General features: G+C 37.2%; 1 protein-coding gene across 1 annotated transcript in view; it reads right to left on the bottom strand.

Moving 5' to 3' along the window:
* Window positions 1-16,698, bottom strand: part of LOC136030074 (neprilysin-1-like) — a 235,290-nt gene that overhangs the window by 52,141 nt on the left and 166,451 nt on the right. Inside the window, exons 5-6 of the mRNA XM_065708719.1 lie at window positions 12,603-12,686; window positions 974-1,179 (exon numbers count right to left, since the gene is read on the bottom strand). Of these exons, the coding sequence (XP_065564791.1) occupies window positions 974-1,179; window positions 12,603-12,686 (290 nt within the window). The remainder of the gene's footprint in view (window positions 1-973; window positions 1,180-12,602; window positions 12,687-16,698) is intronic.

Genomic DNA, 16,698 nt, shown 5'->3' with positions numbered 1-16,698 from the left:
ACTATTATGGCGCGTAACGACTTACGCGCGCGGGGGGGCTTGGGGGGGGCGCGAAGCGCCCCCACCAACTAGGTGTTGGGGTGGCGCGAAGCGCCACCCCAACAGCTAGTATATATATATAAAGGCCTTCTTATATACTTATAATGACGTCATATACAAAGCCTTTGACATCATAACAAACTTGACGTCAGTCGACAAACAACTTCATGACGGCATAATGCTCAATCCTTATAATGACGTAAGTCGACAGACATCACGTCATTCGACACAAAAACATGACGTCAGTCTACGCACAAACAACTTGTGTATATATGTATATAATAATATATATATATATATATATATATATATATATATATATATATATATATAGATTATAAATGATGTTATGTGAGATATGCATTGTTAAAAAATTACAAACGTCATTTGTAACCTACGATTATGAGGTCATTCGACGTCTGGTATTCAAAGATAGCGTTAGAATATATTTAAAATATTAGGTTTTGCTTATTAAAACGGCACTAAAGGTAGCAATTTAACCAGCCCTTAACCAGCCCTCTATGATGTTACTGTGCCCCACTAGCTACGGAGGAAAAACGATACTGATGGTGATTCCCATGCAAGAAAGGAATTTTTCTTTTTGTTCAAGCCTAGGTATTTCCCTTGTTCCTGAAGCTCGGGGCCTTTAAGTTTTCAGTGGAACATTTTCAGCCTAGGCGATTTTAATGGCCTACTTTTTGTTTCGATACAACGTCAGTTTTAGCGCTTTCAGGTTATTTTTTGTTACTATATTCAATGGTTTGTCCGTTTCTAGATGGCAGCTACCGCTGAAACCATGAAGTAGCTCTTCAATTTTCCTTGAAGAAAAGTTAAGAAAAAAGTTTTTATTTATATGTTTAATAAGCTGGTACCAGACCTGACTAAATATACCAACTAAAACCAGAAATTTACCAACTAAAACTGCAAAGATTACCTGTAGTACATTCGCGGCAGAATTTGTGTCATCTGGTCCTACGCTTAAGCTCATAAATATTGAGATACCCAGCTCAATTCTAGTTCTTCCTAACACTTCTTCCAGTGAAAAGTATGGTTCAGTCCAATTAGGGTTTAAAACAGGCCAGCCACCAAGAGATTGAACGAGGCGTAGTATGGGAACATCAGACGCTAGCTTCCTCTGACCTAGAATAATCGTTTTGTATTCTTTAAGATCCATCTAAAATAATTCTAAAAATTTACGTGTCGAAACATGAGAGTGTTACTTAATGATTGTTTTGAAGCTTTTGAATGGCCATTCAGGAAACAATGAGCACGATCTAGAGGGCAAAGATTGAGATTTTGAAAGTTAATGACAATTAGCTAATTTGAAAGGAATAAAAGAAACAGATGGAATAAATGCAAAGCACAACAAGAGCTAAGAGCTCATATGGCACTTGTGACGAGGCGAGAAGAGCTAAGAGCCAAGAGATCATATGGTATGAGCTCTAACAAAATTCTATGAATCAATAGATTGATTTAAAACGGAAAATAAGAGGCTTAATGCCCGTCAAGATTTAAAATAAGAGCTCTGAGTCACAAAGTCCTTCTAAATATCAAAATTCATTAAGATCCGATCACCCACTCGTAAGTTATAAATACCTAATTTTTTCTAATTTTTCCTCTCCCTTTTGCCCCCCAGATGGTCGAATCTAGGAAAACGACTTTATCAAGTCAAATTGTGCAGCTCCCTGACACGCCTACCAATTTTCATCGCCCTAGCACGTCCAGAAGCACCGAACTCGCCAAATCACTGAACCCTCCCCCAAAGAGAGCGAATCCAGTACGATTTTGTCATTCACGTATCAAGAACATTTGTTTATTCTATCCACCAAGCTTCATCCCGATTCCTACACTCCAAGTGTTTTTCCAAGATTTCCCCCTCCAAATCCCCACAATGTCAAAAGATCTGGTCGGGATTTGAAATAAGAGCTCTGAGACATGAATTCCTTCTAAAAATCGAATTTCATTACGATCCGATCATCTATTCGTAAGATATAAATACTCCAATTTTCATGTTTTCCAAGAATTCCGGTTCCCCCCTCCAACTCCCCCGAATGTCACAGGATCTGGTCGGAATTTGAAATTAGAACTTCAAAGCACAAGATCCTTCTAAATATCAAATTTCATTAAGATCTGGTCACCCTTTCGTAAGTTACAAATACCTCAATTTTCAAAATTACCCCCCCCCCCAATTCCACCAAAGAGAGCAGATCCGTCCAGTTATGTCAGTCACATATCTTAGACAGGTTTCTATTCTTCCCATCCAGTTTCATCCTGATCTTACCGCTTTAAGTATTTTCTAAGATTTCCGGTCCCCCCAACTGCCCCCCTCCCAATTACGCTTGATCCGGTTGAGATTTAAAATAAGATATCGGAGTTACGAGGTCCTTCTAAATATGAAGTTTCATGAAGATCCGATCACTCCTTCGTAAGTTAAAAATACGTCATTTTTCAGAATTACCCCCCCCCCCCCCCCCCGCAATTGAGCAGATCCATTCCAATTATGTAAATCACGTATGCAAGACTTCCGCTTATTTTTCCAACCAAGTTTCATCCCAATCCCTCCAATCTAAGCGTTTCCCATCATTTTAGGTCTCCCCACCCCAAACTTCCCCCAATGTCACCAGATCCGGTCAGGATTTAAAATAAGAGCTTTGAGACACGATATCCTTCTAAAAATCAAATTTCATGGATATCCAATCACCCGTTCGTAAGTTGAAAATACCTCATTTTTTCTAATTTTCAGAATTAACCCCCCCCCCCAACTACCCCAAAGAGAGCGGATCCGTTCTGGCTATGTCAATCATGTATCTAGGACTCGTGTTTTTTTCCACCAAGTTTCATCCCGATCCCTCCACTCGTTGGAGGTGTTTTCAAATTTTTAGGTTTCTCCCTCCCAACTCCCCCCCCCCAAATGTCGCCAGATCCGGTCGGGTTTAAAATAAGAGCTTTGAGCCACGATATCCTTCTAAATATCAAATTTCATTGAGATCCGATCACCCGTTCGTAAGTTAAAAATACCTCATTTTTTTCAGAAATACCCCCCCCCCCCCCAACTACCCAAAAGAGAGCGGATCCGTTCCGTTTATGTCAATCATCTATCTAGGACTTGTTTTTATTTTTCCCCCCATGTTTCATCCCGATCCCTCCACTCTAAGTGTTTTCCAAGTTTTAGGTTTCCCCCTCCCAACTCCCCGCCCCCATCACCAGATCCGGTCGGGATTAAAATAAGAGCTCTAAGACACGATATCCTTCTAAACATCAAATTTCATTGAGATCCGATCACCCGTTCGTAAGTTGAAAATACCTCATTTTCTAATTTTTAAGAATTACTCCCCCCCCCCCCCCAACTACCCCAAAGAGAGCAAATCAGTTCCGATTATGTCAATCATGTATCTGGGACTTGCGCTTATTTTTCCCATCAAGTTTCATCCCGATCGCTCTACTCTAAGTGTTTTCCAAGATTTTAGGTTTTCCCCCTCCAACTCCCCCCAATGTCATCAGACCCAGTCGGGATTTAAAATAAGAGCTCTGAGACACAATATCATTCCAAACATCAAATTTCATTAAGATCCAATTACCCCCTCATAAGTTAAAAATACTTCATTTTTTCTATTTTTTCCGAATTAACCGGCCCCTACCCCCCCCCCCTCGATGGTCAAATCGGGAAAACGACTATTTCTAATTTAATCTGGTCCGGTCCCTCATATGCCTGCCAAATTTCATCGTCCTAGCTTACCTGGAAGTGCCTAAAGTAGCAAAACCGGGACTTTAGGTTTCCCCCCTCCAACTCCCCCCAATGTCATCAGATCCAGTCGGGATTTAAAACAAGAGCTCTGAGACACAATATAATTCTAAACATCAAATTTCATTAAGATTCAATCACCCGCTGATAAGTTAAAAATACTTCATTTTTTCTATTTTTGCGAATTAACCGGGCTTCCACTCCCCCCCAGATGGTCAAATCGGGAAAACGACTACTTCTAATTTAATCTAGTCCGGTCCCTGATACGCTTGCCAAATTTCATCTTCCTAGCTTACCTGGAAGTGCCTAAAGTAGCAAAACCGGGACCGACAGACCGACAGAATTGGCGACTGCTATATGTCACTTGGTTAATACCAAGTGCCATAAAAAATGGACAAACTATACAAAGTAGTAGATTTAGAAGGCGAGCCACGGTTGTCTTACTTTATGTTTGTCTGTCTAATATATCCTAGTCTCCTTTTTAATAGAACTACTCTCATTTGTGCCGTCTAAAACGCACCAAGATGTGACCTTTTTTTCGTTGTCTTTCTTCTTCCCAGTTCTCCTAATTTTTCATTAAATCAGAATCATCGGTTTTTAATGCCTCAATGCTATTTTCAACCTCCTTTTAAGAAAAGGTATGAGAGCCTAGATTGAATTATTACTTTAAAATTTCTATATTTTGTCTATACTACTACTTTACGGATATCTGTAGACTGGGCTATGGAGCACGATATCATAAGGAGCATCATCTTGAACTCCTACCATAAATTATTGTTAAAAAACAATGGTTCACAACCATTACTTTTGCGGGCCCAGCAAGGGCTCCAAAAAATTATTATCCACCTATTTCTGATTCTAACGCATCAAGTGTGAGCCTGGTAATAGTGTCATTTTCTGAAAATTCCTATTCTTGTTTATTCTTTCGCAATAAAAGTCTCTGTCTTCATATTTATATTTCTTCTTCCACATATAAGTTATCAGTCTTCAATGTATTTCACTATTACATTTAAGGCATCTTGTAGTCTACGCATATCTATAGTCATCAGGTACACCTGTTCAAGATTGTCTTTAATATGACTGTAAAATTCTGTGTAGCGAATAAGAAACAACAGACTACGGGCCGTAAAAGCAGGTGTACAATATTTTAACCATACAAGCACTCTTGGTTTAATTTCACTTCCGCTAACTCATTCAATTTTCAACAGGGTAAAAACACTAATATCCAATAATAAAATATGCCAAGAACAATTATCAATATCCACAATATTGACAGACTAAAATTTTTTCCGATACTTAGATAAGTGAGCCAAAATAAGTGTCGCGTAAGCACTATCAAAACAAAAGTCGTTGACACGCGAAATGACGTAATCCTCAGTAAACTTGCATAGGTGAACAATTGACTATTACGTAACAGCCAAGTGTATAATAAATCAACAATCAATAGTATCTACAGGCTCCTAATAGAGTAATCTATCATTACTCTTTATATTACCAGAGAATTCACTGTCTATTACCGCATTAGTTTTACACAAGAAATAGTTCTGGCACTGAGACAAAATATGATTTATGACATTGGTGAAATAATACAACTGCCTCTTTTTACCTTCAGTTGAATACTAATACCCGAAAGATGTTGATTAGTGTTATCAACAGGTAACGTATTACCCGTGTTTTGAGCAAGTTAGTTGACCCTTGTTGTCAACTATTACTTTTAGGCATGTATTATCCTTAAGCAATATCATATTTGTTAATTTTATTCAATTATATTCACCAGTAGTAATATTGAATTTTTTATTCTCTCACTGTCATGACAATGCTCACAAATATTTTCAATGGTTTCACCATTAGTGTTTGTTTCGTAGTTCAAATATTTGTTTTTGTCAGCATTAACGGCTACAATAACTCTATCATGTGCATATACTTTCTTTAATATTGTCCTCTTCACTTTTTCATCATTGCTGCTATTCTATTCAATGAGGGTATCTGTTGGTAAACTACCAATGATAGTACCAACGTTCGCCAATGCTTTGTTTTTTGTTGAATTTTCTTCAATTTTCTTTGTTATATTATCTACGGATGCCCTTTTTATTTTATTTGAGATTTTACTGTCTATTACGGCATTGTTTTTGCATAGATTGCCGCTATGGTATAAAAACGAGATATGGCTTATGCTTGTCTTCTTCTTTTCTTTTTTTGAATGCTAATGATTTAATTTTTTCATTCTCTTTGAGCACTATCATATCTAAAAATCTTACGCTGGTATATCCACCATTATGAGGTTTGAATTTTTTCGGTACTACAAAGAAAAAAAATCCTGGAACCAATGGAAATCGGAGTGGAGCTAGTGGAATCGGAACCGTGGAATTGGGTGCAGAAGTGGCGGAACCAGAACCGGAATTTTAGTTTATACGGTTACTTTTGTCAGAAGAAACATTTTTGGGGATTTATGTTTAAGTTTAAAGGGTTAATTTTAGTTTAGACACTTTTTACGGTTATGTTTTGTTAGAAGTAACGTTTAGGGAATTATTAAAGTTAATATGTTAAATTTAAAGTTAATATGGTCAATTTTAGTTTACACGGTTTATACTGGTTCTCGTAGAATTAAAAAGATTATCGGACCAAATCAGAATTGAGTACGAGATTTATCGACCAAAAGATGTGGCTTTCATGAACTACCATATTTTATTTTCAATCTAGCGACTATTTTTACTGTGAATTTCTCAGTATTTACGCAGATAATCCTTGATTGAGCGACTTCATAGTGGAAAATACCCTTTCCCAACTGTATAATATTGATTTTAGTACCCTAAAAATGAAGTGTTTCAAGAATGTGTCTGGATTTGTTTATTAGTAAAACATATACATAGTGTAATACTGTCTGTGTTTGAAAATACCGGTTCTTATTGATTTCTGCACAATAAAAGTCCTTGTCTTCATATTTAGTCATCTTTGTCATCTTTTTTCAAGTGTAGGTGATCAGTCTTCCATATATATTACTATTACATTTATGGCATCTAGTAGTCTACGTAAACCTGTGTTTATTAGGTACCCTCGTTCAAGATTGTCTCTAATTTGACTATAAAATTCTTTGAAGCGAAGAAGAAACAACACACTATTGGCCGTATAAGCAGGAATACAATATATAAACTATAAAGGTACTTTTGGTTTCATTTCACTCGTGGTAACTCATTCAACTTCCAACAGGGTAAAAACACTGATATCCAAAACCAATTTACGCTAAGAACAAAATTCTATATCCACAATATTGACGCACTGAACTCTTTTCCGATACTGAGGTAAGTGGACCAAAACAAGTCTCGCGTAAACTTTATCAAAACAAAAGTCTTTGACACGTGAAATGACGTCATCCTCAATAAATTTGCACAGGTGAATAATTAACTATTATGTAACAACCAAGTGTACATAATAAATCAATAATCTATAATACCTACAGGTTGCTAGGGCCTCAGAGGAAATGGCTGAAAGGGTTTTGTATAGGTAAATAATTAACTATTATATAGCAACCGTGTTTTTCCAATAGGTCAATAATCAGTAACACTGGTTGGATGCTAGGGCACTGCAGCTTGAACTGGTTTGTAGTGCCAGGTGTCTTGAAAAAGGCCCTGAGGGGAAAGCATCTTAAAAAAAATCGAAAAAAATCATCTCCTAAAATATTACTTAACAAACAGGTGTATAAGATGGATCAAAGAACACTAATATCTGCTGGTTCCTAGGGCTTGCTCAGATCTGGCTGTTAGGGCTTTTCATAAGTAAATAATAGGACCCCCTAAACTTTTAAATATTAACCACATGTGTGCCATTGATCAATAATAAATAAAATGTTTTGGTTTCTAAGGCGCTGTGGCTGGAACTGATTGCTTGAGCTTTGGATAAGTAAATAATATATTCCCTAAACTATTGAGTAGCAACCACATGTGTGCAAAGGATCAATAATCAATAACGCTTGTTGGTAGCTAAGATGTTGCGGCTGCAACTGGTTGCAAGGACCTTGCACAAGTAAATAATAATGTCTCCCAAACTACTAATTAGCAACCACGTGCGCGCAATAGATCAATAAAATGCCTAATAGTTGCTAGGACCCCGTGTCTCGAAGAAAGCCGCGAGGGGAATCATTTTGAAACAAAAGAAATCTTGAAGACAAAAGATCTCCTAAAGTATCATATAACAACCGGTTCTAAACAATGAGTCAATAATCAATAATTTTGTTGCTTGCTAGGGCCTGGTTGGGCTTGGTTTCTAGGGCTTTTCATGTGAAAATAATAATATTCCCTAAACTTTTACATATTAACCACGTGTCTGCAATAGACCAATTGTCAATAACACTTGCTGGCTTCTAAGGCGCTGGAGCTGGAACTGGTTGCCTGGACTTTGCATAAGTAAAATATAATATCCCCTAAACTATTACACAGCAACCATGTGCTCACAATAGATCAATAGCACCTGCTACTTCCTAAGGCTCGGTCGGAACTACTTGCTAGGGCTTAGCCCCTTGAAGGAGGCCCTGAGGGGAAAACATATTGAAAAAAAGAAATCCCGAAGAAAACAATCTTCTAGAGTCCTACGTAACAACCAGAAAAGCCAGTCTTGGTTAAAAAGAGAACTTCTCCGTTAGTTATACGTTCGTAATAAAACAAAATTGCAAATTAAATGCTCACCTTACGCTATCACTTTAAAAAATAATGGTTGACAGGTTTCAAGAATATCCATAGTATGTTTCCATGGTTCCTTTGAGTTTCCAAAGCAATTGGTGGTAATAGACCAAATAAGCAATAGCATGGAACTGGTTGCTATGGCTTTGCATAGGTAGACAATTAACTATTGCGTAGCAGGCAGAATCAATAGTACCTGTTGTTTGCTAGAACCCGTTGGAATTGCTTGCTAGGGAATGGCATAGGTAAACAATTAACTATTATGTAACAACCAGGTGTGCGAAATAAGCCTATAATCAATAATACTCTTTGGTTCCTAGGGTTCTGGTTGGAATCGAATCATAGGGCGCTCTAAGCTCTGTCAAAACAAGTGTCGTTGACACGTGAAACTACGTCATCCTGAATAAATTTCCATAGTGAGACAAATAACTATTAAGCAACAACCAGGTGTACATAGTAGATCAATAATCAATCAGACTTGCTGGTTCCTAGTTCGCGATCGGAACTAGTCGCTAGGGCACGACCAGACCAAACTATTCATCACTACGTCCCTTTTCGAGTGTTTTGTGTCTTTTACAGCCTTTAGTATCGGCAGGATTCTTTTGCTGGCTTGTGACTTCTCTATGGCTATTTCAACTGTCATAGACCTTTCCATCTTTTTTGTCTTTTCCAGCCTTCTTCAGCTGCATCCAACGACCTTTTTCTCCTTCGATATCTCATAGCCTATTCCGGCTCTCATAGTCATTTTCTGACATTTTCAGCTGCTTCTAATATCTTCTAATCCCACCCAACTTTATTGCTCTTCATCAACTGCTGTTTGGCTATTCCAACTTTAATAGCGCTTTTCCGACTTTTTTGTGTTTCTTGCAGCCTCGTTTAGTCCAATCTGACATTCTTGCTCTCTTAAAACTTTTCATAGGCTATTTAATCTTTCATAGTCCTTTAGCTTCATTTCCTTCTTAAAATTATTCTACGCAATTTTAACTTTTATAGTTTTGTTCCGGACATTTTGATCTTCCAGCCTCTTTCACGCCAGTTATCTTCTCTTCTCAAACTTCTTTTTGTCTATTCTCACTTTCGTAGTCCTTTTCTGGCGTTCTTGGTCTCTTTCAGTTCTTTTTCGATGTTTTTGATCTCTTCCAGCCTTGTTTAGCTCCATTCAAAGACCCGACCTACTCCAAGTTCTCTTTGTCTAGTGCAACTTCTATAGTCCTTTTTTTCAGTCTTCTTAAGTCTCCTTTAATACAGTCAGATCTTCCTGCTCTGCTGGACCTTCTCTTAAACCATTTGAACTTTCATGCAGTAGTCCTTTTGAAGCATCTTGGGTATTATTTGGTCTCCTTCAGCCCTATTTGACGATCCTGCTCTTCTCCAACCTCTTAAGTTTTTTTTTTATTTAATAGTTGTTTTAAGACATATTTATTCTCTTCCAGCCTTCTTTAGTCCCATCTGACGTTCTTGCTCTTCACCAAGTTCGCTTAGTCTATCCCTGGTTTTAAAGTCTTTTTAAATTTTATTTTTCTCTATCAGCCTCCTTTAGTTCCATTCGAGGTTCCTATTCTCCTTCAGCTTCTCTTAGGCTATTCTAGCCTTCATAGTTATTCTTCTAGGTTTTGGTTTCTTCCAGCGTCATTTAGACTCATTTGACTTTCCTTCATCCCTCTACCTACTTCTAGTTAATTCATAATCTCATATTAATTTTCGACATTTTTGGTCTTTTGCAGAATCCTTTACATCTATCTGACGTTCCCGATTTGCTTCAACTTCTCTTAGTCTATTCAAACTTTCAATATTCTCTTCCGACGTTTTTGGTCTCTTCCTGCCACCTTTAGTCCCATCCAACGTTTTTGCTGTTCTCCAGCTTCTCTTTGACTCTTTTACTCTTTCTTACAACTTGCATACTCCTGTTTCGACGTTTTTAGCTTTTTCCGTTCTTCTTTAGTCCTATCGGACGTTCTTGATCTTTTCCAACCTCTCTTCAGCTCTCCCAACTTTTGTTGTCTCTTTCCCAATTTCTTGGGAAATTGGGAAATTCCCAATTTCCAATTTCTTTGGCCAATCCATCGCTCCTGCTCTCCTTCAATTTATCTTAGGCTATTCCAGCTTTCATAATCCTTTTCCTAGGTTTTGAAGTCTGTTGGGTCTTAATGTGAAACTCTTATGGAATGATGGGATGTATGTTGAACCAAATAAAAATGTATTATATGCATGCGGTTTGTCGAAACAGCGTATCAGTAATGATTTTAGATTGAGCCTTTCTGTGTTACTGCAACTACTACTGATACTATTACATCTACCACTTAAGCTAATACTTCTATTACTGTTACTGCGACTGTTTGAAAGAATTCATGCTTGTAACTGCTTACGTTAGTGACTTCTTGCAACTGCGTATGCTTGCCCGTACGACTAACTGTGATTCCAACTACTTGTGAATGCGAACCCATATGCTTGTAACTGTGAGCACTTGGAATTACGATTCCAAGTGCGCTACTACTGGCGTCTGAAGCTACCTAACACTTCAATAATAACTATTTGGGACCGAATTTGAATACTTGACACTGTGACTGTGGCGGATTTTGACTGCGACTACTTCCGGCTGCTATTGTGACTACTTCGAACTGTGACTGCGGCTAAATATGACTGTGACTACTTTTACCTGCAACTGTTACTGCTTGTGACTTCTAATACCACTAATTCTACTACTAACGCTATTGAATTAAATAAAAAGAGTTGAAGCGCATCCCGGTTGTCAAAATGGCACAGATGCAATATCTCAGAACTTTAATAGAGTATTAAACTGAAACTTTCAGGGAAAGCTGAGGGGAAGGGTGTAAAACCAAATCAGAATATGCTATTTCAATCCAGATTTTCGAACCGGTGCCTGAACAATATCTCATAGAAAACTCAGGATACGTTAGACCTTCAGGGTCTATTTTGGAGATGTTAAGTTAGACCAAAAGACGCTGTATTTGTCCAATGCCATATCTGCTGTATCTCAGGAACGGCTTAGGGTTTTAAGTTGAAGCTGTCAGGAATTGTTGAGTGGGGAACTATACCAAAGCATGATGTTCTATATGCATCCCAAATTGTAAAAAGGGTGTACCTGCGATGTCCGTATCTTTTCGAACGTTAGCCCAGAAAATACTACGTTTTAAAGCAAATTTTTCAGATAAATACATCAGTGTGACCTGACGTTGAGCAATAGAGAGCCAAATGACAACATTTCTCTTTGTTTTCTTATAGCCTGAATGAGTAGTATCATGCAAGTTGGGGTAATCTTGGACCAATGTTATAAGATCATGAAGTTTTTTTATGATCCATAGCCATGGTTTTCTTCATTGAAAAATCTTGCCAAGTATCCGTCCTGATTTTATCAAATTGTTGCGGAAAGCTAGACGGTTTTTCAAGCACGAAAATGGACCAAATCTCGGCACGGATTGCTATATCCAGACGGATTTACGCAATGTGTAAATGCACTATGAGCTTATCCAATTTGTATGCATCGATTTGAATAAATAGATATTGCTTAAATAGTTAGCAGCCTTGCTGTGGATCAGGTCAGTTGAACAACAAGCGAGAGATCAGTTGGACTTTTGACATTAAGTATTTAAACAATATTCAGCACATTGTCAATTAGGACTTACAGGACATTACAGAAATATCAACTCTTTTTTCAGGAGGTGGAATTTGAACTTTTCTTTTGTATGTGCTTGATTGACGACTAATGAGCCAATCTATCTTCTTTGACAAACCCGACGAAGAAAAGAGTAAGCAACTAATACATAAGCGTTTTTTTTTTTTTTTTTTTTTTTTCGTTTTTTTTTTATTAAAAAAAAATATGGCCGATCTGTTGCACATTTTGGCAGTCGTTACGGCCTTAGGTTTGTTTTTCTCACCCTTGCTATTGAGCCTTTTCTCGGTCTTCAGTGAAACCAGTTAAAGATAACTACTAGCTAGTGTCACAAAGTGACGCGAGTGGTAAATTTTTAACCTACTCTGCAGGTGGCATCCCCAATCGCTCAGCTTTAGTGGAGAAACCGATACATTTTATCTCAAACCGTTGGCAACGCTAAGGAGCACCGGTTCGGGTATCAAAGACCTGAATTAATTTGAACATTATCTTATTGGTTTACAAACAAGGAACATACCTGCATCCATACAAGACTGATATAGTGTTTTAACTTTTTTCACAGCTTCTGTCTCGTTGGCCAGTATCGGCGCATCCAGTAATCCTGAAATAAAAGCAGGAAAGTTGAACATTTCTTTTAAAGTTATTGCCTAAATATCAATGATGAATTTCTGCTTAAAGGTAAAAACCATCTAATATGAGTAAGTTAAAAATGGCGTTTCTCTAAAATAAACAGTATTGTTAATAAGCAACACGCCTACTCCCCCATTGTCTACAAAATAGGATATACTAATTTTTTACAATATAATATAGTTTAGGTGTGTTCTAATGATTTTTTTTTTGAAATAAGTGTCTGCCAGGTGCTAGTTCCTAATTGTTTCTGATAGGTAATGTTACAGTTGTTTAAGTATGACAACGACCCAGAATCTTGTCCCGGCTACCGCCCCAGTATTGTTTACTGTTTATTAAATAAAACTATGTGGTATGTTTTACTCTGACATTTTAAAAATGCGTTACTCCACTTCGCTTCAGTTGCCTGGAATGGGACGGTTTGGAACAGGATTTACTTTTGAAATGACATCATCTTATTAGGTTATAAGCGTGAGAATATTTTTTGGGACTGAGGCAATGCTGACCCTCTTCCTATTAGCATCCTTAAATGTTTAAGTACCTTATTCTATCATTCTATTGAACTAATCTTTTCATGTATTGCTTTGTCCTAACTGTTATTGTCTCAAAATAAATGTAAGTCCATATCATTCATAAAAACAAAGAGTTTGGCTTTGTTGGCTTTAGACGAAATTAAATGTTAAATGTTAATAAAACGAGTTTTTCAATTAAAAGTAAGTATCAACATTAAAAATTTAAAGAAACAGAAATTGTTCCATATATGAGGGCTCCCCTCCTCTACCTTTTTTTCGTTATAATAAATTCTGACTTTTTTCCATTCTTTACGAACAGCTGCTGTAACACGGGAATAAGAACCTATTTTAAATCATTAAGAAACTACATAATAACGTGTGAGGGGTAGAGGAGGGTGCAGCCATTAACATAGAGGTTTTGGAGCAAGGTGACTATTATGCCTTATGGTATCTCTACGTCCAGGAGGAACATAAATTACATGTTCCCGTTACTGCCTAATTTACATAAATCAAATAAAACCCATTTACATTATAGAAAGCTTAACCTTCACTGAGTGGATTTAAGTCTGGATTTTAAATGTATTTTACCAGTTTTTAAACGCATTTTGTAATAAGGACAGAATTTTAATGAATCAAAAAACGACAAGTCTGCTACCCTTTTTCCTTACGTCGCATCCTTGTACAAAGTAAACCGGCAAATTTTTGTCCCCAATGAATCAATTACTATGGCTTTTTTTAAGGGAACTTATGGTTTTCCATGACAGCACCTAATTTACTTGAGTCAGCCGCTGCGCCCTAGCAACTGGATTTTAAATGGATTTTGACGGGATTTGAAACGCATTTTATAATAAGAAAAGAATTTTAATGAATCAAATAGCGACAAGTCTGCACCCCCTATTTTCTTATGATGCGCGCTTGGAAAAAGTGTACCGGCAAACTTTTGTCCCCAATGAATCAATTAGTATGGCATTTTTGTAGAGGGAAGTTCTAGTCATCCAAGTCCCACATCCGGGAGCCCCAATGCCCCTCCGTACATCTTTTTGCTCCTCCTTACTTTTTTTCTTTTTTGAATGTTTTTCGAACTTAGTCTTTTTTAACTTGTTTTTGGGACTTTTTTTGGAATGGACCTGGGAAACTTTTTTTCGTGTCTTAAAATGACATTAAATATACATATAAAAAAATAAATTCACTTGTGATATTTTTGAAATATTAAATGAAGATAATATACATGTGTTAGTCGTGACTTGTCCTATTAGAAAGATAATGTTTGTAGTGATATTTATTCTTTTTTTGACTTAGTTTTTTTTAACTGAGAATTTTTTTTCCTGTCTTAAAATGACTACATATTTGTAACAAAAGAAATTCACTTGTGATACACGTATGTTACCCATGTTTTTTTATTATAGAAAAATAATGTTTATAGTGACATTTTTTTACTTAGTTTCTTTAACTTAGAACTTTTTTCCATTTTTTTTTCTTTTCATGTCTTAAAGACCATCACTACATGTCTATACATAATTTATACCTTGTGACATACGCATTTTAGCACAATTTTTTTCTTTTAGAAAAATAATACTTGTAGTGACATTTTTCTGGACTTTTCTTAAAATTTTCATAAGAACCTGGATATTTCGATCACATACACAAGTGGTTAATGAAAGGTGTATGCAAACTAGTTAATGCTTGTCTATGAAATATAGGTAATTCCTTTTTTTCAGAGGTTATTAGCAAATAGTTTTGTCAGTTGAATATTATTTGAAGGGGACAATAGAACAGCAGGTTGTTAAAAGGAGAAAAGGTTGTAAAGGATTTGTCTTGCAATCGGCTTGTTTTAGGGAAATGTTTGGCGTTGCATGCTAGAAACAAGATTGAATATTTGATTGTATTTTGAGAATAATTCCTTGATTTAGAAAATTAAAGGGATTCTTAACAGGTTCATATTAGAATTGGGCATGTTATGCTGATAATGAGGTTGACGTAGGCAATCTATCTATATATATAAAAATAAGTTGTCTGTGTGTGTGTGTGTTTGTGTGTTTGTGTGTGTGTGTGTGTGTCTGTCGAGTGACGTCATGTTTGTGTGTCGACTGACGTCATGAAGTTAGTTGTCGTCACGTTTGTTATGACGATGACGTCATTAAAGGTATTTAAGACATTCGTTCACGGAAAAATGTTTAATTGTAAAATGACTGAAGAACCTACAATGGCAACAGCCGAAGAAGCTGCTCAAAGAGTCTATGCCAAAAAACTTGCTGCTGATAGAGAAAGTAAGAAAAGAAAGCGTGCCGAGGAATCACAAGAACAGCAAGAAAACAGGCTTGCGGCTAAAGAACGCAAAACCGCGCAGTTAGATGAAAATCCACCTGGACAGCGAGAGTCAAAACATATCAAAACTGAAAATGATAGCGATGATGATTGGGTTTGGGATTTTGACTTGGATAAGGTCATCAATGCCTACCAGATTTAAGTTAAAAAAACAAAGGTTCGGCAATATGTACTTCATAGTGACGCTGAAAAATAAAGAAAAAAAAGAAAACTGAAAAAAGAAATAAGGTAAAAAACTAAAAGAAAAACTAAAAAGAAAAAACACTCAAAGAGAAATTACAGACCGGGACACAAATGACGACCGAGACAGAAGGAATATAAATGACGACCGGGAACATCAAAGAGAAATTACAGACTGGGACACCCGGACACAAATCAAGACCGGGACACAGGGAATATAAATGACGACTGGGACACAGGGACACAACTACGACGGGGACGCCGGGGGCGCAGGCGGGATATATAAATGACGACCGGGACACAGGGATTGTTCGAATAGAAGTTACAGACCGGGACACCGGGGCGCCAATGACGACCGGGACACAGGGAATATAAATGACGACCGTGACACTCAAAGATAAATTACAAACTGGGCCAACGGGACACAAATGACGACCGGGACACAGGGAATATAAATGACGACCGGGACACAGGGACACATCATTAGAATAATGAGGTATAGATATGAATACGGATTGTTTTTCTCATGGACAATTATATGTTGCATGTTCAAGAGTCAGTAAACCTGACAATCTATTTATATGCACAGACAATGGGACAGCGAAGAATGTTGTATATTCGCATGTTTTACGTAGTTAAAAACATATATTTATATCTATCTCGATTCACAGGTGGGACACAGGGACACAACTACAATGGCGCGTAACTAATATGGCGCGTAACGACTTACGCGCGGGGGGGCTTGGAGGGGGGCGCGAAGTGCCCCACCAACTAGGTGTTGGGGTGGCGCGAAGCGCCACCCAAACAGCTAGTTTGATATAATTTTTACGTAAATTTGACAGGTTATTTGCAAATCCTTCTGTCAAGTCAATATTTTTGGAAGGGGTCCATAGGACAACAGGTTGTTAAATTTGGAAAAATCGCAGACGTAAATCAAGGATTTGTCTTGCAGTTGGCTTATTTTAAGAA

This window comes from Artemia franciscana, chromosome 8 (assembly GCF_032884065.1).
Source record: "Artemia franciscana chromosome 8, ASM3288406v1, whole genome shotgun sequence".
Lineage (NCBI taxonomy): Eukaryota > Metazoa > Arthropoda > Branchiopoda > Anostraca > Artemiidae > Artemia > Artemia franciscana.
This window is presented reverse-complemented; position numbering and strand designations above follow the sequence as displayed.